A 26,948-nucleotide genomic window follows, 5' to 3' on the forward strand; every position below is an offset into this window, starting at 1 on the left:
AAACAACAAAGGTCAAAGTATTGATCATTATTCATTCTCACGAGCTCCGTGAGTTAGTGAACACAGTCTACCTTTTCTTCCGACACACACACACACACACACACACACACACACACACACACACACACACACACACACACACACACACACACACACACACACACACACACACACACACACACACTCTCTCTTCCTCTACAGAGCCTGATGGCCAGGGGGACTGCAGTCTGATGTTATGGAGCTCTGCTGACTGACTCACTCCTACATTATTGTAGCGCTTGAGGCTATAGAGTCATGGATTCCAATACTGATACTGATCACTGTTCAGTGTGCACATAAAGGCATGCACACACACACACACACACACACACACACACACACACACACACACACACACACACACACACACACACACAGGCATGATGCTGCTGTTGAACCAGAGCACTAACAAATCCCACTCACATACTGTACATAAAGTCACATGTTCATATACATCCATGCATGCCTACATAAACACATAACTCTTAATTGGACCCCCACTCTGCTTGAAACATATATATGGTACATTATGTAATGCTTCCCCAAGGCTGATGGAAGCAAGAGTTAATGAACATTAACACTGTGAGGTCACTCAGTTTGCGTTTATTATATCTGGGCCTCGTGTGTGCTACTAAAGTGTAGCAGGTAGCAGGTCAGAGAGGTAAAATGTAAAAGGATAATAATAACTTATCATGACAAGGATCAGTGGACGTGTGTGTGTGTGTGTGCGTGCGTGCGTGCGTGCGTGCGTGCGTGTGTGTGTGTGTGTGTTGTATGAAGAGGGATGACCTGTGGCCAAAGGGTAAGCCAGGAGCAGCCAAAGTCGCATTTGGAGGAGTCTGTTTGATCCAAAGCAAAGCTATGCATGAAAGCACAAAAGAAAAAAAAAAAAACTGCACATGAAATTTATCCTGAGGCTGCTGGATGCTCAGTTTTCAGAGTTCTGACAAAACAATTTTCTAAAACAACTTCTCTTCTTCTTTTTTCTCTTCTCTTTTTTTTCTTTTATCTTCTCTCCTCTACCATTAAATCGCATTAGATAAGTAATTATATTTCAGTCAGAAAGAACCTCATGGTAGTAATGTTTAGCGCCCACTGGCCAACTTCTTCCAATGGGATTTTTAATCTTAATTTGATCAATAACATCAACATTAACCACTAACTTTGTAGAGCTACAAACACTCTAGAGACTCTGTTTATAATTAAGCATTAAGGTACTGTTTGACATTAAGGTATTTGCCAACAAATTTTCGAAAATCCAAGATGATGCAAGTGAGTCTCTCTGTGATCTTGGTCAGGCAAGAATTTCCTGTGTTTCTACAGAGGGCATTATATCTGTTGCCTGATAAGTCATGAATGATGCAGTTTGTTCAAAGGTTTGCCGACACCTCACCCAAACTGCTCAATTATAACTGCACCCTGCTACCATCTCCTCCATAAAATGTACTGCAGCCAATGAACTAATTTTAATGCGGGAATTATAATTAAACCAATTTCTATCATTTGCCTGAATTCATTTAACCATCTTTACCGTCACTGCTGCTGCGTTCATTGACAGCGCCAATGACTCAGCGCGCAGGTAAAGTGAATGCTCTTTTGTCTAATCAGATGATACTGTGGTTGTAGGTTACATTAATAAGTCTAACAAGTCATGCCGCCATGGGACATTAGCAGGCGGTGGATCGATGCACACGAGATGCCAGTGCATTATCTTGACTTAATTATCGTGTCTCTCTCGAGTCAAACCCCACCTCTTCCCCCCCTGCAACACATGGATACACACATAGACTCAATTGCAGGTTAATAATTACACCTACCTAAACCTATTGCAGTCTGATACAACAGTCCTGCAATAAATCCTCCTTTCATGAAAGTTGGAATGATTTGGAGAGATGTGGAATGACAGCCTGGGAAATCTTTCATAGGAGTGGCTAGATGGAGCTTATTATGTATACGTTATGGGGGGGGGGGGGGGGGGGGGTCAGTTATTGTAACTGGATGGCCATTGTGCCCCCTGGCCTCCCCTTGGTGGTGCCCCTGATGGTGACTTTGAGTTTGTGGTACTATTGAACTGTATTTTCTTACACTGATGAGGTGTTTGTAATAGTTTGTCCACCCATTTCACCTCAGTTAGGGTAGGCTAAACAACAGACACGCCTCTGTGAGCCAGTATCAGCAGACTTAGCTAGCTAGCTTTTCCTGTAGTCATCATCGTGGCTGATTTAGCCATGCACAAGGCTTGTCCTGCTCTGGACACCCTTATTGTGAGGCCTACGTACTGGGCTGTTCCTGGGTCAGCCAAACCGAAATCAATGCTGCCAACACATCCAGGAGTGTAGCCTCCTTCCGTCCTTCACAATAAGATAACATTTTTCAGCAACTCCAAATTATACAGTAAATGCTTAAACAGTGCAGTGCAAATACAAACAAACAGGAGAGGAAAGACTTTGTTACTGAACACTGAACTACACATCGGTACCGCTTTCTCTCATCAAAGTCACTGTCATATAGTGTCAGTGTTCATGTATACATACAATATTTGACATGTAGATTCTTAAAAATGTATAAATGACATACAATTACACTTCAGTGGTCATCACCAAAAACGATCCCTCTGAAAAGAAATACGTCAGGCAGGACGTGTCCCTCTCAGGACAATGATGCAACTCAGAACACAGTGTCTATAATTAGTCTCGTACACACAACAACATGTGCTGAAGACATATTTATTAAGTGCGCACACATAATGGGCATAAATAACAAGCACACAATTAGACTGAAGGCACACATACACACACATTCCCCTCATTTAATGTACACTAATGGCTGTAATTTGTCATTTAATTGTTTGATGAATATAATGATATAGGTTCCTCCTCTCTGCCTTGCAAACAGGCAGAGTGCTGTCCAGAAGAATCCTTCACCCGAGTGAGTCCTTGACTTAAATTAGATTTTAACCGCAATGCAGCTGGCTTTCAGTGCACGCAGTTAGCCAGTTAGTATAATGTGTGTTAATGGTCCATCCACTTAGGAATGACTCTTAAACTTATACTGTCCATAAAGAGCAAATAAAGTCGCATATCTGCAGGATGAGACTGCAGAGCAGGTGCTGCTTTCTCCATGACTGCCACATTTACTATTGCTCTAATGTTTTTATAATGTGCAGCATTTAGTGGTACGGTGACACAATACCAAGTTGCCCTTGGATTAACAGAAGGAACACATGAATGTCAGACTGTCTGTGACAAACAGTCGGTGTTGGTTATTATCATAATGTGCAGATGTGGCCATGTGCGGCTGATGTGATTCAAGCTTGAGCAGGATTTAAGGATGGAATAATCTTCAGAGATTTTCTCTTTTTTATTGCCTGACACTAGTGATTTGTTGGAATTCGATATACTTTACTGCTCATAGCCCACACAAACCGTGGCAAACTTCAAGGTCAAACGTTTATTTGTTCAGTTTTAGTACGCATGTGTGCAGCAAACGTGTTACTCTACTCTGTTTGTGCATATTTGCATATTTACATGTATATGTTGGCAACATTGTGTGGATCTGAGAGTAGGAAGGGGGTTGGACGTAGTATGCATACCAAAGTGTGTGAGTGTGTGAATGTGTGAGTGCATGTGGGCAAAGACATATTCTCATTGATTTCTTCCCCTAAACTGCCATTTTTCTTTGAATAACATAAAACTCTGTGGGACAGTTACTTGTAGATATAAAGGAATAAAACACTGACATTCAGATTAATGCACATGTGCGTGTGTGTCTGAATTCAGATCAATGTTATCCCCCTCTAACAAATGCATGATGGGCTGTATGAACCATAACTCAAACATTAAAACCCATTCTGTGACCCGTTTACAGCGCTGTTTCTGCCCATTTGTCACATTGACTCCACATGATTCACAGTGTGTTTGCAACCAATATGATGCCCGTGGTCCACATTCAAACACCATACACAGTGTACGACAATGTGATCCAATCTAATGCTAAACCACAATTTTTGTCTGTATTTAGATCATATTTCATCTTTGCAACTTGAATGATGTCATAAAGATATGAATATGAAAAACTATTTTTGTATGTTTATGTGAAAAATAGTGTCAGTGTTGAAAATATTACTTCCACTTTTAAAAAAAATGGCATTTTGCAAACCAAATAAGAACCAACAATCTAATAAGAATGGCTTCACGCAGTATAAATGAACTCCTGAACATAAAAAGAGTGAGCTGATTTTGCCACAGATTAGGTTGCGGATATTGGACACCTCCTCTAGGGACGCCAGTGACCACAAACGATCTGTTTAGACCCTCACTTACTGAGTGATAACCCACCACAGGATCTGTCTGCATACATGTCTCACCAAGTTTTACTTTACCTTCCAGCTTGCTGTCTCACAGATACTTCCTCCCTCATCCTTTTAACCAAATGCGATCCTAACATAACCTTTCTTTGTTTTTACTTTGTTTGAAAACTTTACTTTTCTCTAAAAAGTTTAGTCTGTTGTTGCCCCTCCTCTCTCTCTCTCTCTCTCTCTCTCTCTCTCTCTCTCTCTCTCTCTCTCTCTCTCTCTCTCTCTCTCTGTGTCTTTGGATACTTACCAACTCTCATATCATGCTGCTGCATCTCAAATTGCCTCTGAAGTCAGTATCAACTGTTCCCTGACACCTGTTGCTGGCTTAACACTATTCTGCCAACCAAGGACCGGCACCAGATACTGTGTGAATCACACAGTCACCCCTCATCTCTCATCTAGACCCCACACCTCAGACATGCCAACTCACATGCCAACTCTTATCAGCATTCCTGCTGTGTGTCCAAGTGTACCACCACCTTTATGTTTTATAGCCATTGGATTTTTTGGTATGTTTTGGGCTTTTTGTGTGCATTTGTCTGTTGCTATATATGTGTTTGTGTATTCATTGCATCATGGCAGTTGTGTTTATACTGTTCTGAATAATACATATTCGAGCAGAATGAGGGCACAGACAAGAGATAGAAGATGTTCCTCCAGGACTATCATGCCACTGCACCTCCACCTCCTTTTGTCATTAGTTCCATCTGTGTTGTAGCATAGCATAGCATCTGTGAGTTGTAGCAGCATGCTGTGGGGACGGCAGTGTCAGTCAGTCGGTCTGCCACTTTGGTAAACACAGTAAAAAATATTAGATGGATTCCAATTTTGCACAGATATTCATGGCTCCCAGAGGATGAATCCTACTGACCTTTCTTCTTTCGCCACCAGCAGGTCAAAGTTTTCTCTTATCCCGTGAAATATCTCAACATTTACTGAATGTAGTGGTGCAAAAAATGGACAGACATTCATGGTTTGCAGATGATGAGTCCTAAAGACTTAAATGATCCTCTGAGTTTTGCTGTGGCACCACCACGAGGTTCCTATTTGTGGTTTTGTGAGAAATGTTTTGACAACTATTAAATGAGTTGCCATGAAATTTGATAGACGTCCTTGTTCCCCTGTGGGTGAAATGTAATAACTTTTCATGTAGCGTCATCATCAGGCCAAACGTTTCCGTCTGTCAAATACTTCAGTACACAACAAAATACCTGCAAACTAATGACATTTCCACTCCCATCTGTTGCACTAATTAGCAAGTGTTCCCTCGATCTCAATAGTATCGTAAGAACGATGGCAAAATGCATGAGGAATTAGACTATAAACCTAATCAGTTGTAAAACAATTCCCTTTAATGAGAAGTGTTCCCACTTGTAATGACCTTAAAGGCTGTTAATATTCCTCATGACGTGTGTACTCTTGTTTTCAACATCAGTACAGACGTCTCCAGCGTCAGCCTGCTATGCCAGCAGTAAGACAACCTTATCGACTCAGTGATGATGACAGTGGAGTGATGAAAGTGATAAAGATGCTGTTGATGACAAGAACCTTGACGCATCGTGGCTTGGATATTTCCAATGCTGACCTGAGAGATCTGATTTTCCTGGCTGTCCAGAGCAATGGACAGACACATAGAAAGACGCCTGACAGTCTTCAGTTATCACACTCATACATCTTCCTCCCTGAATCATATCCAACAAATCAATTTTTGCTCTGTGCAGCCTTTTGCCTCCTCTTCTGCCCTCCATCATCCTCTGTCAAGATTTCCTCTGTGTGTATACAGGCAGGTCAATCATTCTTTCGCTCTTCTCAGTCTCTTGGTATCTCTGTGCTTCTGATAGAGGACTTCTGTCCAATATCCTCAGGCCCTGCAGTGAGGAGTGTTTCTTAGCATCAAAAGGATCTGATTAAATAGTGTGAGAGGGAAGGATTTGTCTTGACGGCTTAATGTTTACGTAGAAAGAACAATAATTAAGCAGGTGGATCACTGCTGCATGAGCATCAGGTGAACATACACATATTGGACACACACGGACAAAAACAGACAGCAGATGAGATTGGATTGGATTTCCTATTAACATACGAATCATTCATCTTCTCTCCTGTCTCATTCACATTTTTGCTGTCAAGTATAACATCCCTGTACCCCCTCTATCTATCTATCTATCTATCTATCTATCTATCTATCTATCTATCTATCTATCTATCTATCTATCTATCTATCTATCTATCTATCTATCTATCTATCTATCTATCTATCTACAGCATCCTGCTGTTCACCATGTCATCTTTCTCATTTTTCTTCTATTTAATCTTTCTCTTCATTTTTCAGCCATCTCTGCCTTTCATGTTTCCCCTCGTCACTCTTAGTTCACTAATGTTTTTCACTGTGCACCTTCTCAGTGTAAGAGAGACAGATTAGAAACAACATGCTGACAGGGGGTAATATAATAGTGTACATGGAGGACAAAGACGATGCTGTATAACAGCTATTTTTTCTCTTTCTGTCTCTCACAAACATGCAGTATGTGTGTGCGTGCGTGCGTGCGTGCGTGCGTGCGTGCGTGTGCGTGTGCGTGTGCGTGTGCGTGTGCGTGTGTGTGTGTGTGTGTGTGTGTGTGTGTCTATCATGATCTTTGCAGTGACTGGCACAACACACAGAGTTATTTCCTCACATCAGTATTGGAGTACTGCAGGATCCCCAAATATCCCATGACATTATTTCCGTTCAACCACATAATCAAAATCTTTGAGCATGCTTTAAATCTAAATGCATTTTGCTTCAAAACTATTACATGCACTCATCCTGAAGTCTTTACTTCAGCATTTTTCCAAGCAATCTTTCTCTTGATCAAGTCTTTCTCCCTCTATCTTGTCTGTGTCTATCAACCCTGTCACTTTGCACAAACTTCAGCACTTGAACGCTGATGTGAACTAAATAAATCAAGCATGCTGACTTTATCTCAATGCAAAACCTTGTCAGAAAGATGCTGATGGTGGAACTTTGTTCTAAATGCATGATGTTCAAAGTCTTCTTGCTGTGGAGACAACCTGCGCAGTGCTGAGAACAAGTGAAGTCAAAGACCTGGAACCTCAGTTCCCCATCAGATGCTGTCTAAGCACTTAGCAGATGTTCTTATGCAATGAGCACTGGAGAGAAACAACAGTAAAATAAGAAAATCTACTGTATTTCATTTACTAGCAGGATAAGTAGTCTGGTAATGTAGTGAGTATATGTAGTATATGAGCAATAAGTGCCACGACATTAATAAAAGAAGTCTGATACTTCCATGTTCATTAAAGTGCTAACTAACATTTTTCTAAAGAAACTGTTGAGCTAAGCAAAGAGCAGGGTCGACCGTGTGGTTAGAGATGACACTGTATTGCTTTCTTTGGTATGCTCACAGTGATTAGTGATTGCATCCGCATTGATGAAAATACATTGACAGTTTCAGGACTTTAACAAATGATCATTTGCCAAAATGTTGCAAGTTATGTATAAATTCATTGTTTAGGCAGGAGCTACAGCCTGCAAGGATGAACACTTTCCTCTGCTTAGTGACATTCAAACAGGAAGTAATGCCCACAGTATGTGTCATGCCCTTTTGCAAATGCAATGATCTAATGCATATGATACTACACTTTGTGTATCATAAAGCTGTTAGTTACTGGTTACTGCTAGGATTAGAAGATGGAGGTGCTGTGCAACAAATGGATATTTGAGGACAGGGACATTCTTAAACCTGTATATTGTGGAAGAAAAGTAGAGTTGAGTATCATCTGCATAGCAAGGCAGTGTTTTGTTGTATGTATAAGAATATTTACAAAGATGATATTCAACAGATGACAAAACATGGTTGGATAATTTCTGAGATGTGATGTCAAAGCCAAGGGGCCCTGTGCCTGTTTGGAACAGGGTCAGGTAAAGGTTTGAACCTCTCAGTGACAAAAGACACTTTGTCCATGAATCTTGATTGATCTGATTGTAAAAGAATAATGAAAAGGTGGCAACGAACAAGCTGAGCAAAAAAAGCAGAGAGTCTGAGTGGTGTGGAGAGGAGGGTGGAGGGGACAGAAGAGAGAGAAAAGGTTTATTAGAGAAGATGCACACAGTTCAGTCAAATGTAACTCTATGTGAAGTTTGGGTGTTTTCTTGAATATTTCTTAAAAAGAAAACATACTTTCTGTGTTTTTATGTCTCTCTATGCTGCCCTCAAATAGGTTCACAATGACTGCATTATGTTGGCTTACCTGGAATCAGGTTCAAAGGCATCTCTCTCTCTCTCTCTCTCTCTCTCTCTCTCTCTCTCTCTCTCTCTCTCTCTCTCGTCTCCTGCCTTTTCTTATTAGGATCACTCTTTCTTTCTTGTTTTTCTCCCTGGAATTCCTCCTTGTACTTTTTTCTCATCCTCTTAGTTGATCCCAAGACTAACTTCCCTTTGTTCAAAGGTACAGGATGTAATATAAATGTAATCTCATGTTTGACTGAAAAAGCTGGAAAAAGTTAGACCAGAAGTTTGTATAGTATGTAAAAAAGAGTAGACAGTGAAAAGTGGTAATTAATAGAAGTTAGTAGTCGTCACAAGACTCACACACATGTAAGTCCAAATCTGAAATATAATTAGTGTATCATTTAAAAATTTGAATGAGTTTGTTCTGCATCACAAATATTTGATTATCATTTGTCTAACAAACTGGTGGGAGATGGCCTCAGGAGAATTTCTGAATGAGCAGTAGTTGTTTGTGTGATTAACAATATATCTGGTGATGGTTTGCATGACTGCCAAGGAATCCCTAAAGGCAAATAACACACACAGTAAATGAACCGGTGTGCAAGGTTGCAATTTTCCATTTGAATAAGTTAGCACACAACTAACTCACATTTCCATCTGAAACAATCTCAAAGAAACCTTTCTGAATGGAAGTCCCATAAGTAATTACACATGCCAAAAGTCTTTTTAATGACAGTCATTAGGAGATAATCAAATAATTTGAAGCATTGAGACAACTGGGAATGATATTCTGATGCTGTTTGGCTAAGAGAAGTTTGAGTTGATTATTAAATATGTTATGTTGCCCTTGATAAGGGAACAGAAGAAAATAACATCTCTGAAAGGTTTCCATTTTGTCTGTGGTAGCAAACCCCGGGTGGTTTTCCTTGTCAGGCCGTAGCTATACAGGCAATGGGTGAGATAAAACCTTTCCCCTGATTTGAATTTTCTCTGCCTTGTTTTTAGTCATTTTGCTTCCTCATCCCTACCCTCCGCCCTGTCCATGGCTCAATATCCCCTGGTGAGATCCATTGTTGACCTTGAGCTCTCTACGACTTCACTGCCCTCTTCTCTCTCAATACTTTTCTCTTTTGCTCTGTTGGAATTCCTCTTTTCATTTCCCCCCTTTCATCATCTACCTTTATCTCCCTCCTGGCTTCATTTGTCTCTACTCCATCTCTTCCTTCTCTCACTCCCTCCTACCTCCTGTTCCCCATGCTGAGCCCCTCGTCTGCACAAAGAGGACCACAAGAAGCACCTGGGCACATCATGGGATCAAGGAAACCCCCTCTGCGGTTCTTTGGCTGCTGTGAGGGGATTGGAGCAGGTGATAAATTTCAAGGAGTGTGTCATTAAGTGGATGGAAGGAGGGAGAGAAACACTTGTCACAAGGTTCCATCAAAATTAGATAAAGATAGTTGGTGGAGAGGTAAAAGAGAGGGGGCATGGTTAAAAAGATTTAGGACTTTGAAGGGGAAGGTTTATGAAGTGGACTGGGAGTGATGTCCCTGTGCAGTTATGCCAAGGGGAACACAGAGCAGAGGACAGAAAGAGACCAGACAGATCAACCAGTCCCCAGTAAATTAAATTAATTACTTGGTCTCGGTTTAGGAATGATTGTGGTTTGGGTGACGCAGAAGGCTGGACTTGACTTCTGGGAAAACACCAACTTCAACTTGTCCGAACATTCACCTCAGTTTTGTCTCTAAGGTCAATGTTTGGACAGCAGGAGCACTGCATTAAAATAGTGACCTCCTCATTAATTTCTATAAGCACAGTGAGAGTGCCAATGGGTAGAGCAAATAGAGAGTTGATCAGTAAGGCACTGCGTTGGCTAATCACATGTGCGCAAACTCACGTTCCTGATATTTCTACTCGTTACCTCATGATTGTGATGATGATTGTGACAAAGGATAAAAAGATTTCCATCATGATAACTTTTGTGATGGTTCATGAGCTGTTAAATCTTTCTGCAAAGCATTATAAACCACTGTTTGGCCCCCTGAGTCTTTAAACTAACTGATGTGTTACTTAAACCAGCCTTCCTGGTGTTGTTTCACTACTACCTAAAACAACACTCTCCAAAATTCTGAATGCTGGTAAGAAGTTCAGCAGTGGTTTAAAGACCTCACACTCTATCTTTGGTCCAAAGTGAAGCCAAGCACTATTCATACATCAAGAGGGCTTTGCCAGTAAGAGTATATCATTTGGCTCAAATGACCCATCTTGTCGTTTTTGTGCTGAGGACGGTCCCTTGGATTTTAGAGCTTCTACAAAACATTTCGTGATTAAGTTGCAAAGATAATAAATCTCTGCTGCTTTTAAAATGATTCTGGCCAAAAAACTACCAACATCAATAAAATATGTATCATAAAATAAATAGCTGTCTCATAAATACAATACCCTGACAGTCACCAAGATAATACCACCTGCTGTCAAAATGTCTCATACACACTCACACCATCCCCAACACGTCAACACACAAAAACATTCACAACACATGGACAGGCACTCAAGAACACATAAATCTATCCCTCCCAAGAAAACTTGTTTATGGCTTCCACGTACTTCCACGTATAGCCCTTAAGCCTCATATCAGTCTTTCCCATCCAATGCTTCCTAAAGGTCAGTGTGGGAGGTTCTTCAGCAGAACCACCAGTGGAAACAGCTGATGTTTGTTGTGATCTTTAAATACTTTATATCTGTAAGTGAGCCTTAGGGAGGATTCCTGGACTGTCAGTGCTTCACTGTCCCAGAGCGATGTACCGCTTGGCAGTGCCTCAGTGTTTCATTATTGGGGTTAGTGATGAAGAGCAATTGGGACTCTTGCAGATTCTTTTTCTGCAAAGTCATTATAGCCTGCAAAGTGGAGGTTGGAGGTTTTCTGTGTCTCTGCATATCATAGTCTGCCTATTGCTCTCATATAGTTTCACAAACCCACAAACATTTTGCTCAATTCAACCCCTGAAGGAAAATGACCCAAATAGAAGCAACCTTTGAGAGGATAAATTAACTTATGATTAAACCCCTCCCCAGAAAAACAACTGTCCACTCATAGCTTAGCAGCCCTAACTAGGTAAGGCAGGTCTGTCAGGCTTTCGATTTCTCAACAGGCCAAAGAGGTGTGCATGGGGCTGTAGTGAGAGAGACTCTGCATTTAAAGGTCCAATTTGTAGGATTTAGTGGCATCTAGTGGTGAGGTTGCAGATTGCAGCCAACTGAATACCCATCACCTCACCTTCCCCTACAGTGGCCACTAATAACACAGAAAATGTGAAAGGTGCTCTCTCGAGCCAGTGCCTGTTTTGTCACTTCTGGGCTACTGTACAAACATGGTGATGCACCATGGCCGACTCCGAGGACTTGCTCCCTCTGCACATATGAAGGACTGATTCCAAAGTAATGAACTCACAGTGGTTCTTATTTAAAAGTGTTTATACACTAATCAAAACATCGTTCTAAATACTCTATTCCATTTCTACCTCTAGATCCTGTACACCAGACCTTTAAGGAGTTTGGAGAGTGGTGGGGACTTGTTTTTTAGCCTATACAAAACAGAAAACACAACAGAAGAAGTCTAAGTAATTGTTTAAAGGTGCTCTATGTAAGAACTGGTCCCTTGACAAATGTGTACCAGAAAAGGTAGAGGAGATTTGGGCCTCATAATTTGCCACTGATGATGCCAAATGGCTCAAAGGAAGGAATGGTAGATGAGAATTAAAAGTGAAAATTAAAAGTTTAAGAGAGGAGAGACAGAGAGAGGCAAAGAGAAGCAAAGGGGAGAGATCGGATCAGAGGGGGATTAGAGGACTCTGAGCGAGGTCCCTCGGGTGGGAGGTGGAAGAAAATGAGGTGGCGAAATCAAATGGCTGGAAGGAGGAAGGAGCTTGTGTTGGAGGACGGGAGGGGCGGGAAAGGGTGAGCATAAGAAAAGACGTCTGGCTGATAGAGAGATGGAGATGGATTATTATTAATAGTAATGTTTGATTAGCATGAGTGCATTCAGGAAAGCGATACGGGCCAACCGAGTGGTCCAAAATCACTCACCCCATGCTGAACCGGGCACCCATTTTCATCCCAAAATAGTTGGAGGGGACATGTATAAAACAGGAAGAGCACAGCCTCTGATCTGTTACTGGACACCCCTCTTGCAACTATCTGGCCCTTCTTCCACCTCAGCACCCATCAGGTAAGATGAAGAAATAGCATATGTGAACTATTATATGAAGGTGTAAGCTTTGCCAGGGACAGACAGAAGAAAGATCTGTCAATAAACCTTCATGTTTTAGTGTACAGAGCATACATTTTAGCAAGTCCATGTTATTACAAGACACAAATACCTCATAGAGGATGATTGATATTGACTTCAGAGTAGCTCTACAAGTATTGACACTTACTATGTGATCAAATAGGAAACATGAAACTAACAGCAGAGGTGATAGAGAAACGCGTGAAGAAATGCATTTGCATTGTAAAAAAGTTACTTTCTTTTACAAGCTCCTCTACAGCATGAGATTAGATGATTAGAAGGACAGTGTATCAAGAAGGTAATTGCTTTTTGACAATGCTCTGCTGCCAAAATAAGAGGAACAGGTGTAATTTTGTTGGAGTGCTTGTGATTTCTGTCAAGGTCAAATTTTAATTACCCCTAATGAGATTGAATACAGTCTGCATCTGCTCTCCAGGGTAACACAACTTTGTCAAAATGCTGAAGCAGTAAAAGGCACGAAACTCCTGTTGAGAAATAATTTCCACGTACTTCTGATTCTTTGGCTGATTACAGCGACGTTTAAAATGTTACATGTACTCACACAGTAGCGTTATACAGTATGTATGAATATTCATAGACAGAAAGCGACTTAAGTGGATGCAGTCTCAGTTAATTAATGCGTAATATCTTGTATGTTTGTCACAATGAAATATGTAACGCTTTTTACCACTCAGCACTATTGCTTTCAATGGCAGATTAAATGGAATTTACATCTTTAATTTTCCAATATTTTATGCAAATGTGTGTTGAGTCTGAATGCTAAAGACTGCATTCATCCCATGTGTGTTCTGCAAATTCAAAGTAGAGTTTGTGACTTTATTAGATTAGGAATGTTAGTAGTGTCTACAGTATGTTAAGTGGGAGAAGAACTATTGCAAGGCTTCATGCATATACCCTCACACACATTTTAACCATGCTTGCAGCTCTAGAGACTGGCTGTAATGTATTTGAACAGCTACTGGATGGACTGCCATGAAATTCGCACAGAATCCCAATGACTTTGGTGATACGCCACCATAAGGTTGACATTTTCAGTTTTTTTGTGAAATGTCTTGAGGACTGAATGAACTGCTCAGAAATTTGGGAATGATATGTTCCCTTCAAGATGAACTGATACAATTTCAGTGACCCCTCAGTTTTTGCTCAAGCACCATGATCAGGTTAAAGTTTCAATTTGTTAAATTCTTTGCTTTAATACCTGCAAAGTGATATTGACATGAGCCTCTGCAGTCTTACAGTAGAGAATGTTAGCATGCTAACATGATATTGAACACGACATATACCTTCTTAACATCCTCTTTTTCGCACAGCTTCGCAGAGCTGCTGGCGCGGGCGGCTGTTGACTGTAGAATCACTCACTCTAAAATATGTAAAGAGTTCCATTTCAAGATTCTAACCATGTGACTAAAATGATCATCTGAGAGTGAGGCGCCAGAAAAAGAAACTGAAAACACACATAAATAAAAGTGATAATTCACAAGATGACTCAATCAAACAGGAAGACAATTAAATACTGTATAGTTATGAACACACACACACACACACACACACACACACACACACACACACACACACACACACACACACACACACACACACACACACACAGGACTATTGCTGTTGCCAAGATGTAACTGCGTGGTTAAGCTACCCTGTCCTGTACCTGCCAGAGGATTAGACAGTGGACAGTGGTGATAACAGCCAGACAATCCCAGGGCGTCTGCACTGCTTATACATTCACTCTCTATCAGCCACTCTATAAATTCAACCATCAAGCGTATTTGAAGATCAGCTTTGCAGATCAGGCGCAATTCAGATAAAAAGCTTTTATGGAGGAAGAGAATCACCGCTGCCCCTTTGATTCAGGAAACTGGCCTGTTAGAGTTATCCATATTTATTAGATTAATGGTGCAAGTTCCTGGGTCCCTTGATGGAGACTAGACAACAAACATGTGAAAACTTCATCCGATGCCATCCTATGAGAATGCACTATACGGCAGAACTTAATATAAAATGAGAGCAATTTTGTTTTTTGTCATCTGATCACTGGTTAAGAGGCGTTTAAGGTCTGTGCTAACCTTTAGATCTGTTAACTTTTTCAGGTTTTCAGGTATTTTGTTTTTCTCTATTAACTATGTTGGCAATAAAAGCTCACTTCCAATGGAGACCAACATTAAAATAGTTTGCACTCATATTGCTGTAAAGTGCTTTGGATTAGAATACAACAAATGGCGCCTATGCAGTACTGCATATCAGCTATAGACAAACTTACTGGTAATGATACATGTGATATCCATCAAACATAATATTACACTCAAAGTTTATGATAATTCAATATTATCTATTTCTCTTACAGTGCAATTCAAATTCATCATTTTAGATCTCCATTAGACAAAGACAACACTGTTCTACCTTCTGTTTCTATTAATATGAACAAGCCAAAATGCACTGAGTAAATCTATTATTTAGAGAAAATAATAACCTGAATTCTATTATGTAAGTGTTTTTTATGGCAGCAACACAGTTCCCATAAGGACGCAAAGACACACACAGAGGAATAGCTTTTCTTACTCAGTCATTGGTTATAAAAGAAATCCTAATATTGGTGACCTCAGTTTAAACTTAAAACAGCATAAAGCTCAAGAGGTTTATGAGTCACATAAAAACAATGATTCCACAAAACAATGCTCATTGTCAAATGCCTCATTGCTGCACACTGACACGGCAGCAGAAAGGGGGAAAAAGTCAAAGCCTGTGTCTGTGGAGGACTAGAGTTCACCACCAGTTCACAAACGCTTGCAATGATACTGAAGAGGACTATTTTTCTGCAGTATTACTTCCTTGCCTCATTTTCCCCTTAACTGTGTCTTACACCACCAAACACATGCACACATGTCTCTCTGCTTTTTTACAGACTCCCCCATAAACATACATACACCAGTCAAAGGAACGTAATGGGGCTCAGGTTTCTTGACACGCAAGTCCATTCTTCCTTAGACCTTCCACCTCTTCAGCCAAGCCTGTTTGGCACCCTCTTTGGCACACACATAAACACGCACACACATATTCACACGCTCATGCAGCTGTTACAGTAGACTGGGGAGTTGGCAGACCTGCAGCATGGTTAGGTTTCCCACACCTAGAGACCATCAGTGTGATGGGACTTCCCAGGAAGGAAACCCTGGTTCACATACCGTATTACTCTGGTCCCAAAGGCTCACAGATCGACCTCTTGTAGGACAGATGCCATCAGGAACCCTTCAAACACGCTTTTTATGTCACATATCATTAGCTGTTCTCATACAAAGCACATTCAGTTAACTATTTTCTAAATGTGTGAACTGTATCTTCAGCAGCTTTAAAATACACCACACTGAAATGAGTATGCCAACCTTAAGTATAAAGCCTTTTGCGATGAGTAACTTATATATACTTACTGCAGTCTAAATGTGTTTGATTGACTACTATTGCATGACAGAGAAGAATCCAGAGTTTGTGTTCACACAAGCTCTCTTTAAATCTTTTTTCTGACTTCTGGATGCAGACTTCAGAGCAGGCTGTCCGTACATTATATCTTGCCTCAGCATTCTGCTTCAGTCATAAAAATGTTGATTTGAAGCAAACAGCACACCTCAGGGACAGAGTTTCAAGCCTGCAGAAATCAGTGCAGTGAAGAGGAAGACAAAGACCAAGGGCAACCAGCACAACTCAAAGATGGTGGTTATAGGCGATAGCAACGACTAAACAATGCAGAGGTGCACTTATATCAGCAGTGCAGCGCAGCAGATAACCTTGGTGGAGTTTGATTGATGCTCATTTCACACCTAAATAAATTCAGATGGTTGTTTAAATTGGAAAAGATTGCTTTCAAAATTTTTACTAAATAAAAGAAAATTAAGGGTTGCAGTTGCACTCAGGAATCTTCTCAAAGCCTTAACTTACAGAATAAAAGATTGAACAGTCTATGTCAGTAAAATATTGACTGCAGTGTTTTTGAGAAGATGCACACTGTAAATCTGTAGAATCAGATGCTTGAAGCATCCGAACACTAATAAATACCAGAATAAGAAACCAGAACAAGAATCTCTTTGCCCCATGCATTAAAAAAATATCCATTGATTTTGTAGACTTGTAATATTTCTTTATTCTTTTATGTGCATTTGAGGTTTGCAATATCATCCATCTAAATTATATCTATCAATAGTCAAACAACACTGTCCTATAATTTTCACTTAATCATGTAGCAGCTTAAGTGGTACAAAGGGTCCATTATTTGAAGGGTTGGTAAATCGATCACCGGCACCTGCTGTGTACACTGCAGGTGCCGGTGACAGCCAGTGTGTACGTAGGGGAAAAAATCAACTTTTCTTGGACAAAATCTTCTGCCAAATGAATAATATAACATCCCAGTCTTGCAAAAAGTCCAGACTGTAGTAGACCTGTAATGCATAATTAATTAACTAAACCATGTTACTTCAAATGTAACATCTCTTGATTACTCTGTGTTGATCCTCTTGAAAAGCGTCAGCTCACCACCGGTCCTGAAGTTGAGCTCATGATTAGTGGCACCGTGCTGCTCACTGTACATAACACATAATAATACACACAATACACAGCACATGTGAAATCACTAACGTATAATTTTGACAGTGTTTATGCAGATTAAACAAATGAGACACAATGTGTTAATTAGTGAGCTGTAGAGGAGCTGATAAGGCCATTTCATTCAACGCACAGGTAGACAGCAAATTAAAAAGCAAATAATGTAATAATTATTCTTTTAACAGGGAGATATGCAACTTAAAATTAAAACCTGATTACATTCTGCTTCTGATTAAATTCTTCAAAATGTGTTTAAGGCAGCAAAAAATCTATATTTTTCATAGTAAATATCAACTGACAATATAAAAATGATGTGACAGTGTGAAAGGTGTCACTGCAGTGATCAATGCACGGATTATCACCTACCGCTCCACTCGGCTTTAAGCAGTTTCATAACGAGTTTCAGCTCATTTCATTCACAGCAGGCAGCTTCTTTTAAGCAGAAACCTCTACAAACCCACTTTACAATATCCGTTCAACATACATGCACATTTAAAGACAGGAACATGTAGCAGCTGAAGAGCCAAATGTTTCCTTCAGAGACCAAAAACAGAGCTAAGAGGAGAGCAAATGCTCATCTTCAATTCTCTAAACGGACAGAAACACGTCTCCATATGGCAACTGTTTGCTGTCTACTTTGGCAAACCAAGGTAACGATGTGTCAGTGTCGTATTCAGAAATTGTTGCTGCTGCACCCAGTGACCAAAAACAAAAGTTAGTGCACGTTTAACTAGCAAAATAACAAAGTATTTCAGATGATTGACTGGGATCAAAAACCTTCATAGACAGACAGCAGATCAACACAACCGCAAACGGTCTTTATGCTTTCCATTAAATAAATAATGTCTGAATGAAATATCTCAGTAAATCAATCTTATCCTCCTTATTTCACTCTGAATTGTTGCTTTTCCCAGTGGACCCATTTATGATAAAGGTCAGAGAAAGAGCTTGTGCTTTTATAATGATAAAAGACTGAAAGTGCGACTACACAAGTTCAGTGTTCAGTATTGATCTGTGTGTGCAGCAGTAGGTTATGGAAGTAGATAACACCATACCTCAAAGGAAGCTCATACATCACTGAAGCCGAGTGTGTCACCAATGGAAGAAGTCCACATACCACTTCAAATGGTGGCTAACACTACATTTATCTGTGAATAATATCTATCAAAGATCTAGCCAGGGTAAGTTTTAGAATTATATAACTGTGGATGTGTTTAACATATTCTAAGATATGTCTTAATTTCCTTTAATTGGGTCGTAACACAGGAGTCAACACAGCAAACATTGTAAAATGGTAAACTGGGGCCCTCTCAGGTCATTATCCAGTGATTTCCCCACACTGCAGCAAATATTTTACCATGTCTTAGAACTGAACTCATATGAATAATATTAGAGTTTGCTTGTGGATATTAACCTTAAATGCAGCCAAATAGACCGCTCTGTGGCAGACCAAGTAGATGATATTAGAGTAGTTGGTCTGCTTTAGGCGTGACGCAGCAAAATACTATGAGTGATTTGTAATGGGTGGAAATGCACAGGCAACTCAGACCGTATTTCCAATGAGAAGGACAGAGCGACGACACCAGCCAGCTCAGCATTATGTGCTGGGCAGAGGGAACACGGTGATGGTGATGGTACAAGGATGATGGTGATACAGTGTCGTTACTGTGACCTTTCTACGAGACAGCTCACTGTCACTGCTTTGCATCACCATCAAAGTTAGAAGGTTGAAAGAGTTTTCATACATCATACAGTAGTAAGCTGCCCTCACACACAGACAGGTGTAAGTGTGTAGCTACAGTATCTACAGTGTGTGTGTGTGTGTGTGTGTGTGTGTGTGTGTGTGTGTGTGTGTGTGTGTGTGTGTGTGTGTGTGTGTGTGTGTGTGTACGTGTACGTGCAAGAGCTCTAGGGCCTGCTGCAGACACACTATAGTAAACTGAGCTTTGAAGATTGAACAGTTGTGTACAGTGAGCTCTCCTTCACAGAATCCCAGAATCCTTCAAAACTCAGACCGCGTCTTACAAGTTCAATTTCTTCGCCATAGGAGCAGTGTGGCTTTAGGTGTTAGTCAGACAGTGCAGCACTTTCAACACCTATTAGAGCAATTGCCATGAAATTTGGTGCAGTGGTCCACTGAGGCTGAACTGCAATCACTATTTTTGTGGTTACTCATTCTACGCTCATTAACTCACATTTTTAGACAGCAGGCAACTTATACAGTGTACTTTTTCTTTAATGGTCATTTGTAAATGCTTGCATGCTAACATGCTGCACTAAGATGATGAACATTGTAAATATTACCTTCAGAAAATCAGCATGTTACCAGCACTGGTACTGAGACATATGCCTGAGACGCACATCACCATGTGGCCATGAGTCTATTTTTTTTTCTCTGGTATGCCTAGTGAAGCTTAATCTCTGTCTTCTTCTTGTACACTCCTGATAGAAACTTTTTTGTCTGCAACATTTCTGATATTAGTCAGCCCGTTGAGGACATGGAGCCTGGAAGCTGAACAAGCAGCAGTCTGTTTATATGAAGATGAAGATGACTCGCTGCACATGAAACTCTTGAACCTGTTGACTGTCTGTGGGAGCAAAGAGCAGCGACAGCTCAAAGAGGTGGGGAGTTTTGTCCATTTCTAACGGAGCGAATGGACCAGGACTCCTGCAGGCAGCAGAGTGTCTCTATGATCCTCTCACTCTTCCTTGACTACATTACTGCTTGACACTTTGATCATGAAGGTGCCTCTACTACAGATTAGAGATTAGAGAATATTAAAGATCCAAGATGAAATTGACAGAAGTTTGGCACTGAGAGGAAAAGGTGGAATTCTAAATCTGTTACTTCACGACTGATATTTCAGAGCCTCAGTCAGAGGCACAGATTTTAATTTGCTCAAACCTCAGTCAGATAAAGGATCAATGAGTCTGGCAGATTAGACTAACATATTCAACCAAACAACCTCTCTGCTCCTGCTCTCTTTGCTACCAGGGGATGGACGGCAGGTTGACTAGGGCAGTGGTTTTCAACGTGGGGGCTGGGGACCCCTGGGGGGCCGCCAGGGGGTGCTAGGGGGGCCTCAGAAAATTGGAGGGAAGTTAAGAAAAAAAGAAGCAAAAGAGCAAAACATGTTAGTTAATAATATTCTTATGCTAAACAAATGTAATAATTATTGAATAGTGAACACACACACACAATTGAGAGGTTTGATTTCTTTTGTTCTGTTCTCGTCTGTCAACAGTTTGTTGAAAAGTTCATTATTCAGTGGGAATATAAGACAGTGCTGAAAACATGTTCATTAATATTCTTATGCTAAACAAATGGAATAATTATTGAATAGTGAATAAAAGTAAGAAAATCACTCTAAAAGTTGATGTTTCTTTACATATTTTGTAGCATTGTCGGTGGGTTTGCAAAGGGGGTCCCCGGCCAGAAGCTAATGTTGTTTGGGGGGCCATGGCATGGAAAAGTTTAGGAACCCTTGGACTAGGGGGAAACGTTTTGGTCATTTTGCAGGAGGGATGGTATCCCCCTTCTGAAGGCCTGCGGGGTGAAGTTTGAGTGGAGTGACAATCAGGCCTGCTTGAAACAGTGTGTGTCCCAAGCAAATGTCTAATACTGTCTGCCAGACCACAATGCGCAGAGTGAAATCAGAGCACCGCATCCATCCTCTGATCTACGTGTCACTCACTCCTTCTCAGCACCACAGCTCCCCAGACTCCGGTCTCTTTTCACATCTTGTTTGGAGATTCTCTTTGCGCCTCTTTCTGTGTTCAGCTTCAAGTGCACACATGCTGTATATGTGTGTTTGCAATAGCAACAGAGTAGAGGAGGGCATCAGTCAGTGTCTGGGGAAAGCGACAAGCAGCGATCAGGTTCAGTCACACACGCAGAGGAAAAAGTCAAAGCACTATTAAGTGCTGGGTTCACCTTTCATAGCGTGTGAGGTACAAGGAGATTCTCCATCTAGACTGGGCAGACAAACTGAATTCTCCTGTGGTATTTCAGGCACAGCAGCAGACTCAGACAGCATGTTAAACCCCCGTTGACTTGGCCTCTGGCTCTCAGCCCTTCCTTCATCTGTGACAACTAAATGATATCACACTGATAAAATGGAAAACACTGATATGGCAACACTTTCTTGCTCCCATCTTATCACATGGAGGCATTTAACCAGGGCCGTTTGGTATCACTTTTTACTGCACTGGGAACGCCTTTAGCATCATTTCTCAACATGCAGTGCTCTGCGGTCAAGTTAGCAAGAATAAATATGCAACGTCCTGTTAGCAATGTCCAGCTAGAAAATGAAGTTTGCTGAGAATAATAATAAACACACGGTTAATAATATGACACAGTTACACTTTGGTTGGTTTTAGGCACAAAAACTACATGGGGGTCCTGACCAAGTGGTGATGATAATGTAAAGTTGGGAGTGAGAAGAATTTGTCCCTGAATTTGTCATCTGTCCCTCCCTTCATGCTCTCCTTTTCCTTAATCTTTTCCTCGGTCTTGACCCCGGTACTTTGTCCCGTAACCCCACAACTAAAGCTCCTTTCCGTCAGTCTCTCAACACCACCTTGCTACAGGATCTTTCTCTTTCTCCACTTCCAGCACAACTCCGTCCCCTCCCTCCTTTTGTCACTCCTCCTCGACTGTCTCTAATTCACTCTGTCACTCACGTGTCCTGGTTTCCTGCTCCATTTCTAGAGCATCACCACTGTAATACGAGAATGTCTCCGAGTCCTCTCTCTGCTCTCTGGCGACCTTGTTTTTAACCTTGTCCCCTCTCTGTCCTTCTCTTACTTCTCTGTCTCCCTCTCCCCTGTCTTTTTTCATCTCCTTTTTCCAACAGCCAAGATGGCAATGAGCAGCATCCTCAACGCTGATGACATCAAAAAAGCTCTAGATGCATTTGCAGGTAAAGCACTTGTCATGGTAAATCATAGGGTTCAGAGGTAGCATAGTGTGAGGAGCTGATCTCAGCTGTTTCGTCTCTAGCGGAACGAACGTGAGCCGGCCCATATATGAAATCATGCTTTATCCATCATTTGGGCAGCTTGTTCAAAATACCATATCACTCTTGAGCCTTAGCTGCTGTTGCTAGGGAGAATAAGATAGTCAGAGGTGTGAAACCATAGTCACTGAATTAATCTCAAACTGAACCCAAAGAGAATTCATTTAAGATGTAGACTGTGTTCAGTTTCTCCAACACTATAATCTTTAGATTCCACTCACTGTTTTTTAATATAACAGAAGCTAATAGAATTTTAAGCTCTGTGATTTTTTTCCAGGATGCATGGTGGGAATTGTAGTTCTACATTTAAGTTTTCGTGTAAGTTTCCCATGTGAGTCATGGGAAAAATGTCTATGGAATGAATGAATATGGCTTTAAAAAGCCTCTCCCACTTTGTGTCTTGAAGACTGCGTCTAAAACATTTTGTGGTGAAGAAACTGGTACTAATGGGTCATTTTTTGAGTTTCATTCCTACCTGTCGTTTAATGTTTGCTTGCATAACATCGGCAGACAGGAGCTCCATGACCCAGAACTGATGGGTCCTCTGGCAAACACATGCTCTCAATCTATGACTGTCACACTGTATGAAGGCTGCCTTACTCCAATTAAATCATTGCCTTTGGGCCTCATCACCTGCATCAACACAGGACAAGGAACTTAAAGTAACTTTTAGTGTGGTTCTTCACTCTATGAGTATGCACACCCACCGTAATCCAAAAATCAACATATGCCTGTGTGCCTCCTCGTGTGTGTGTGTGTTTGTAGTTGCTGACTCGTTTGACTATAAGAAGTTTTTCGAGATGGTGGGTCTGAAGGCCAAGTCCTCTGACGATGTGAAGAAGGTCTTCACGGTGCTGGACGCCGACAACAGCGGCTTCATAGAGGAGGAGGAGCTCAAGTGAGACAAACAGACATAAAGCCAAAAGATGCAACAAATGATCTTGCTGCACTACAAAACGTTAGTGTTCTGTGACACTGATCCATCCTGCTTTTCTGTCCCCGGATAGATACGTCCTGAAGGGTTTCGCCAAAGATGGCAGAGACCTGACAGACAAAGAAACCAAAGCATTTTTAAAAGCAGCCGACAAGGATGGAGACGGGAAGATTGGAGTCGATGGTAAACATCAAATTCCATTAGTGGGAGTGTCGCAGGGTCACACAAACAGACGTCACACACACACACACACACACACACACACACACACACACACACACAGGCAGACTGTCTTTACGGGCTGCAGTGTGTGTTTTAAGACATTTATCTGTAGGTCATTTATTAAGACTGCAGTTTCGCTGTTTTGATGTTTCATCAGTGAATGCTGGCATTTATTTTGCAATGTCAATGATATTATATCTATGAGATCTTACACAACAGTTGTTTTTCGTGGGTACTTTGGAGCCAAACCTAAATGTGTCAGATGCTATAACAAGCATCACTATTTTATTTTATCATTACTGTGGATGAAAATAAAGCTAAGGCGACTGTTAAATGATGCAATTTTTGCTGGGCTCATGACAGATTGCTGTTAAATATAAAGGTCCAGAAACAGTAGATAGTATATACGCATATTTTACGTGTCGGCATCCTGACTTTTCCTTTTTCTTCCTCTCTTGCAGAGTTTGCTAGCCTGGTGAAAGAATAAATCGTCACCTCGTGTGATTGACTAGCACTCCCAAGATCACCTCCTAACTACAGCTAACTCCTGACACCCACAGCCCCGCCTCCACCTCACCTCCTCACCCTGACTCCCAGCCTAGCAGACTGCAGCCGATTCCTGCTACACACACTCCTCTTCCTCACCCTCGCCCACACCGCTGCCTTCATTAGGTGCAATGCTGCGCTTAAGGAAGTAAGCCGTGGCGTGCCACCCCCTCACACACAACTCCTCAAAAGTCCCCACAGCTGTATTCATCCTATTTATTTTATCCTTTTTATACAAACTGTTCTTGTTTCTGTTTATGTATAGAGATACAACACGCCTGCAGGAATAAACGTCACATTTTAAAGCATAAAGTAGATATTTATAGATACTTAAAGTAAACAGAGATTATAAGAGAAAGACCCTAATTTCCCCTCTGTACTCCTGACTTTTCCATCTGTCTGATCTCTTCATTTTGGTTCCTTTCTTCTCATGGCTTCTCATTCTTTCTTTCTCCCCTGTTCTCTGTTTTCCCTCTTCTGTCTGTCGATTTCACTTCTGGCACCGTTCCCTTCCTGCATTAGCTCCTCTCTGTCCCTCCCACACCATCACCACCCATCCATCCATCTATTTATCTATCTATCTATTCATCCCTTTCTCCTCTGGTAATGAGCTGTTGTAAAACATACCAAAAGAAGAAAGAGGTCAAGCTGTGAAAGAATCAAATAAAATGAGAGAAAACAAAGCCTCGAGAACACCGACTCACTAAGGCTCTTCTGTTAATTCCTTACTTTGATGTCGTTTTTCTGTCTGATTTTACACTCTTAGTCCAGCTCCCCTTCTTTCCTTCCTTCTTCTATTTCGTCGTCACTATTACTCTTATCAAGCAGAACTACTGAAGCATATCTTGACAGCAACCTAATAATGCATAAAGGAGTGTACCTTAATAAGTAAGAAGGTCAAAATTAGCCCCCAGCGTCATTTGTTAGTATTCATTAGCACTGACTGTGTCATCAAAGCAGTGACAGCAGAAGAAGAAACTGCACAAAGAGCCGTTCAGAGGAGCCTTTTCTTCACAGTCCATTATGAATGCATCTTCACTGAAACAGAAAAAGGAGGTGGAGGCCACATTATTCCACTTGCCAACGAGTCTTTACTCAGAAGTGCTGTGCTAGTTTAACAGAACCATGCTGTCAAGCCATTAGCAGAATTGGATTCACACTGAGGTTCAATTTGGGTTAAGTATCCCCAGCGGAGGACCCAAACAGGCAACGCGGGAATCCTGATCTTCTTTAGTAGGCCATTTCACTGCCTGAGCAAATAAACACAGATCTGAAGCTTAGAGGCTATCACTTCAAAGAGGAGGAACAGGACTGTTTAATTCAGCGTAGCTCAGACAAGCTCATCGCCTGTCCCAGCAGATCGCTCAGGTCAGTGTCGTCTATAAGAAGGACAAATGGTGACAGGAGAGACAACGGGTTTATGGGGAGTGACATGTGGATATTTAACCTGTGGCAGTGAAGCAAACATGTTACAAACTGTCCTTTTGATAAACACAGCATTGTAATTGGGAGTGTGACGGCCCTTTTTTTTCTCCTTTTCTCAACCAGTTTTGTATCACGGGTGATGTGGTTTTCATGAGTAATGCTGTTTTCTGCCAAAGTTAGAGCAGTTTCTGAGATTTTCTGGACTTTTTGTTTTTGTCTGTGCTCGTCTTGCTGGTCTGAAGTGGGCGGGCTCTGTTGGAAAAAAGAGACCATGCACTGATCAGAATCTAAAACAAATATTATAAATATTAAAGATTTGAAATCAGTTTGTTTTGCTTTAACAGATGATGTAATACCGGTATTTTTATTTTATAATAACTTTAATCTTTATTCTTGTTAGTTACATTACATTATGGATCACTCATTGTGCCCATAGTAAAAAAAAAAAAAAAAAAAAAAAAAGCCACTCGCTAATAAGATGAAACACAGTGGTTAAAGTAATTATATGATGCTATAAAGATGGTATTACATTATCCATGAATGCACTGCATTTTTCATTACATTTCTGGCTCAGACATTTTATCCTATTTTTTACAAGATATTACATTATCTGCCAGAGGTTACATTTTCATTTTCTGCAAGCCATTTTCCAAAGTAAATTAGTAATTAATATTTATTAATGGACTTCATTCAGTGAACTATCTAGAGAAAAATGGTGTCGATACAATGCAATAAAAACCTGAAACATAAAAAAGATTATGTAAGCAGCTACATGCAGTTCGTGGCATCGTGCATTCATCCCTGAGCTATAAATTACAACTCTTACATAAAAAGGTCAGTTGTGTCACACACCAGCACATAGTTAGCATTGATTCCTAACTTCTACTGTACAGTACATACACACATCATAGATGGTAGTCATTTATTTCAGTCACATGTCAGTGCCAGTAAACAAGCATTTCAGAGAAGGAATGATGATTTCAGATCAGGTGACATCAATGCAACTATTAGGTTTTATATAGTATATATATATATTATATAAGCACATTTATATCACTGTGATTTACTCTCACTATTTTGCTTTTCACAAACACATTTTTCAGCTATGAAAAGATGTTGGTGTCTTGTTTAGGAAGATTTAAAAAATATCTACAGTCCTTGTGCGAAGCAGGAATTCTACAGTATTTATCAAAAGTTTTGTCCTCTGTCTCCAACGTTGTGTGCAGAAGTCTGGCACCATGGCACACTGACCCTACGTTTACAC

General features: G+C 40.8%; 1 protein-coding gene across 1 annotated transcript in view; it reads left to right on the top strand.

The window, feature by feature from the left end:
* Positions 1-24,962, top strand: part of pvalb6 (parvalbumin 6) — a 43,238-nt gene extending 18,276 nt beyond the window's left edge. Inside the window, exons 2-5 of the mRNA XM_070981686.1 lie at positions 22,396-22,461; positions 23,323-23,455; positions 23,565-23,674; positions 24,175-24,962. Of these exons, the coding sequence (XP_070837787.1) occupies positions 22,401-22,461; positions 23,323-23,455; positions 23,565-23,674; positions 24,175-24,200 (330 nt within the window). The 5' untranslated portion in view covers positions 22,396-22,400 and the 3' untranslated portion in view covers positions 24,201-24,962. The remainder of the gene's footprint in view (positions 1-22,395; positions 22,462-23,322; positions 23,456-23,564; positions 23,675-24,174) is intronic.
* The last annotated feature ends 1,986 nt before the right edge of the window (positions 24,963-26,948 follow it).

This window comes from Chaetodon trifascialis, chromosome 15 (assembly GCF_039877785.1).
Source record: "Chaetodon trifascialis isolate fChaTrf1 chromosome 15, fChaTrf1.hap1, whole genome shotgun sequence".
Lineage (NCBI taxonomy): Eukaryota > Metazoa > Chordata > Actinopteri > Chaetodontiformes > Chaetodontidae > Chaetodon > Chaetodon trifascialis.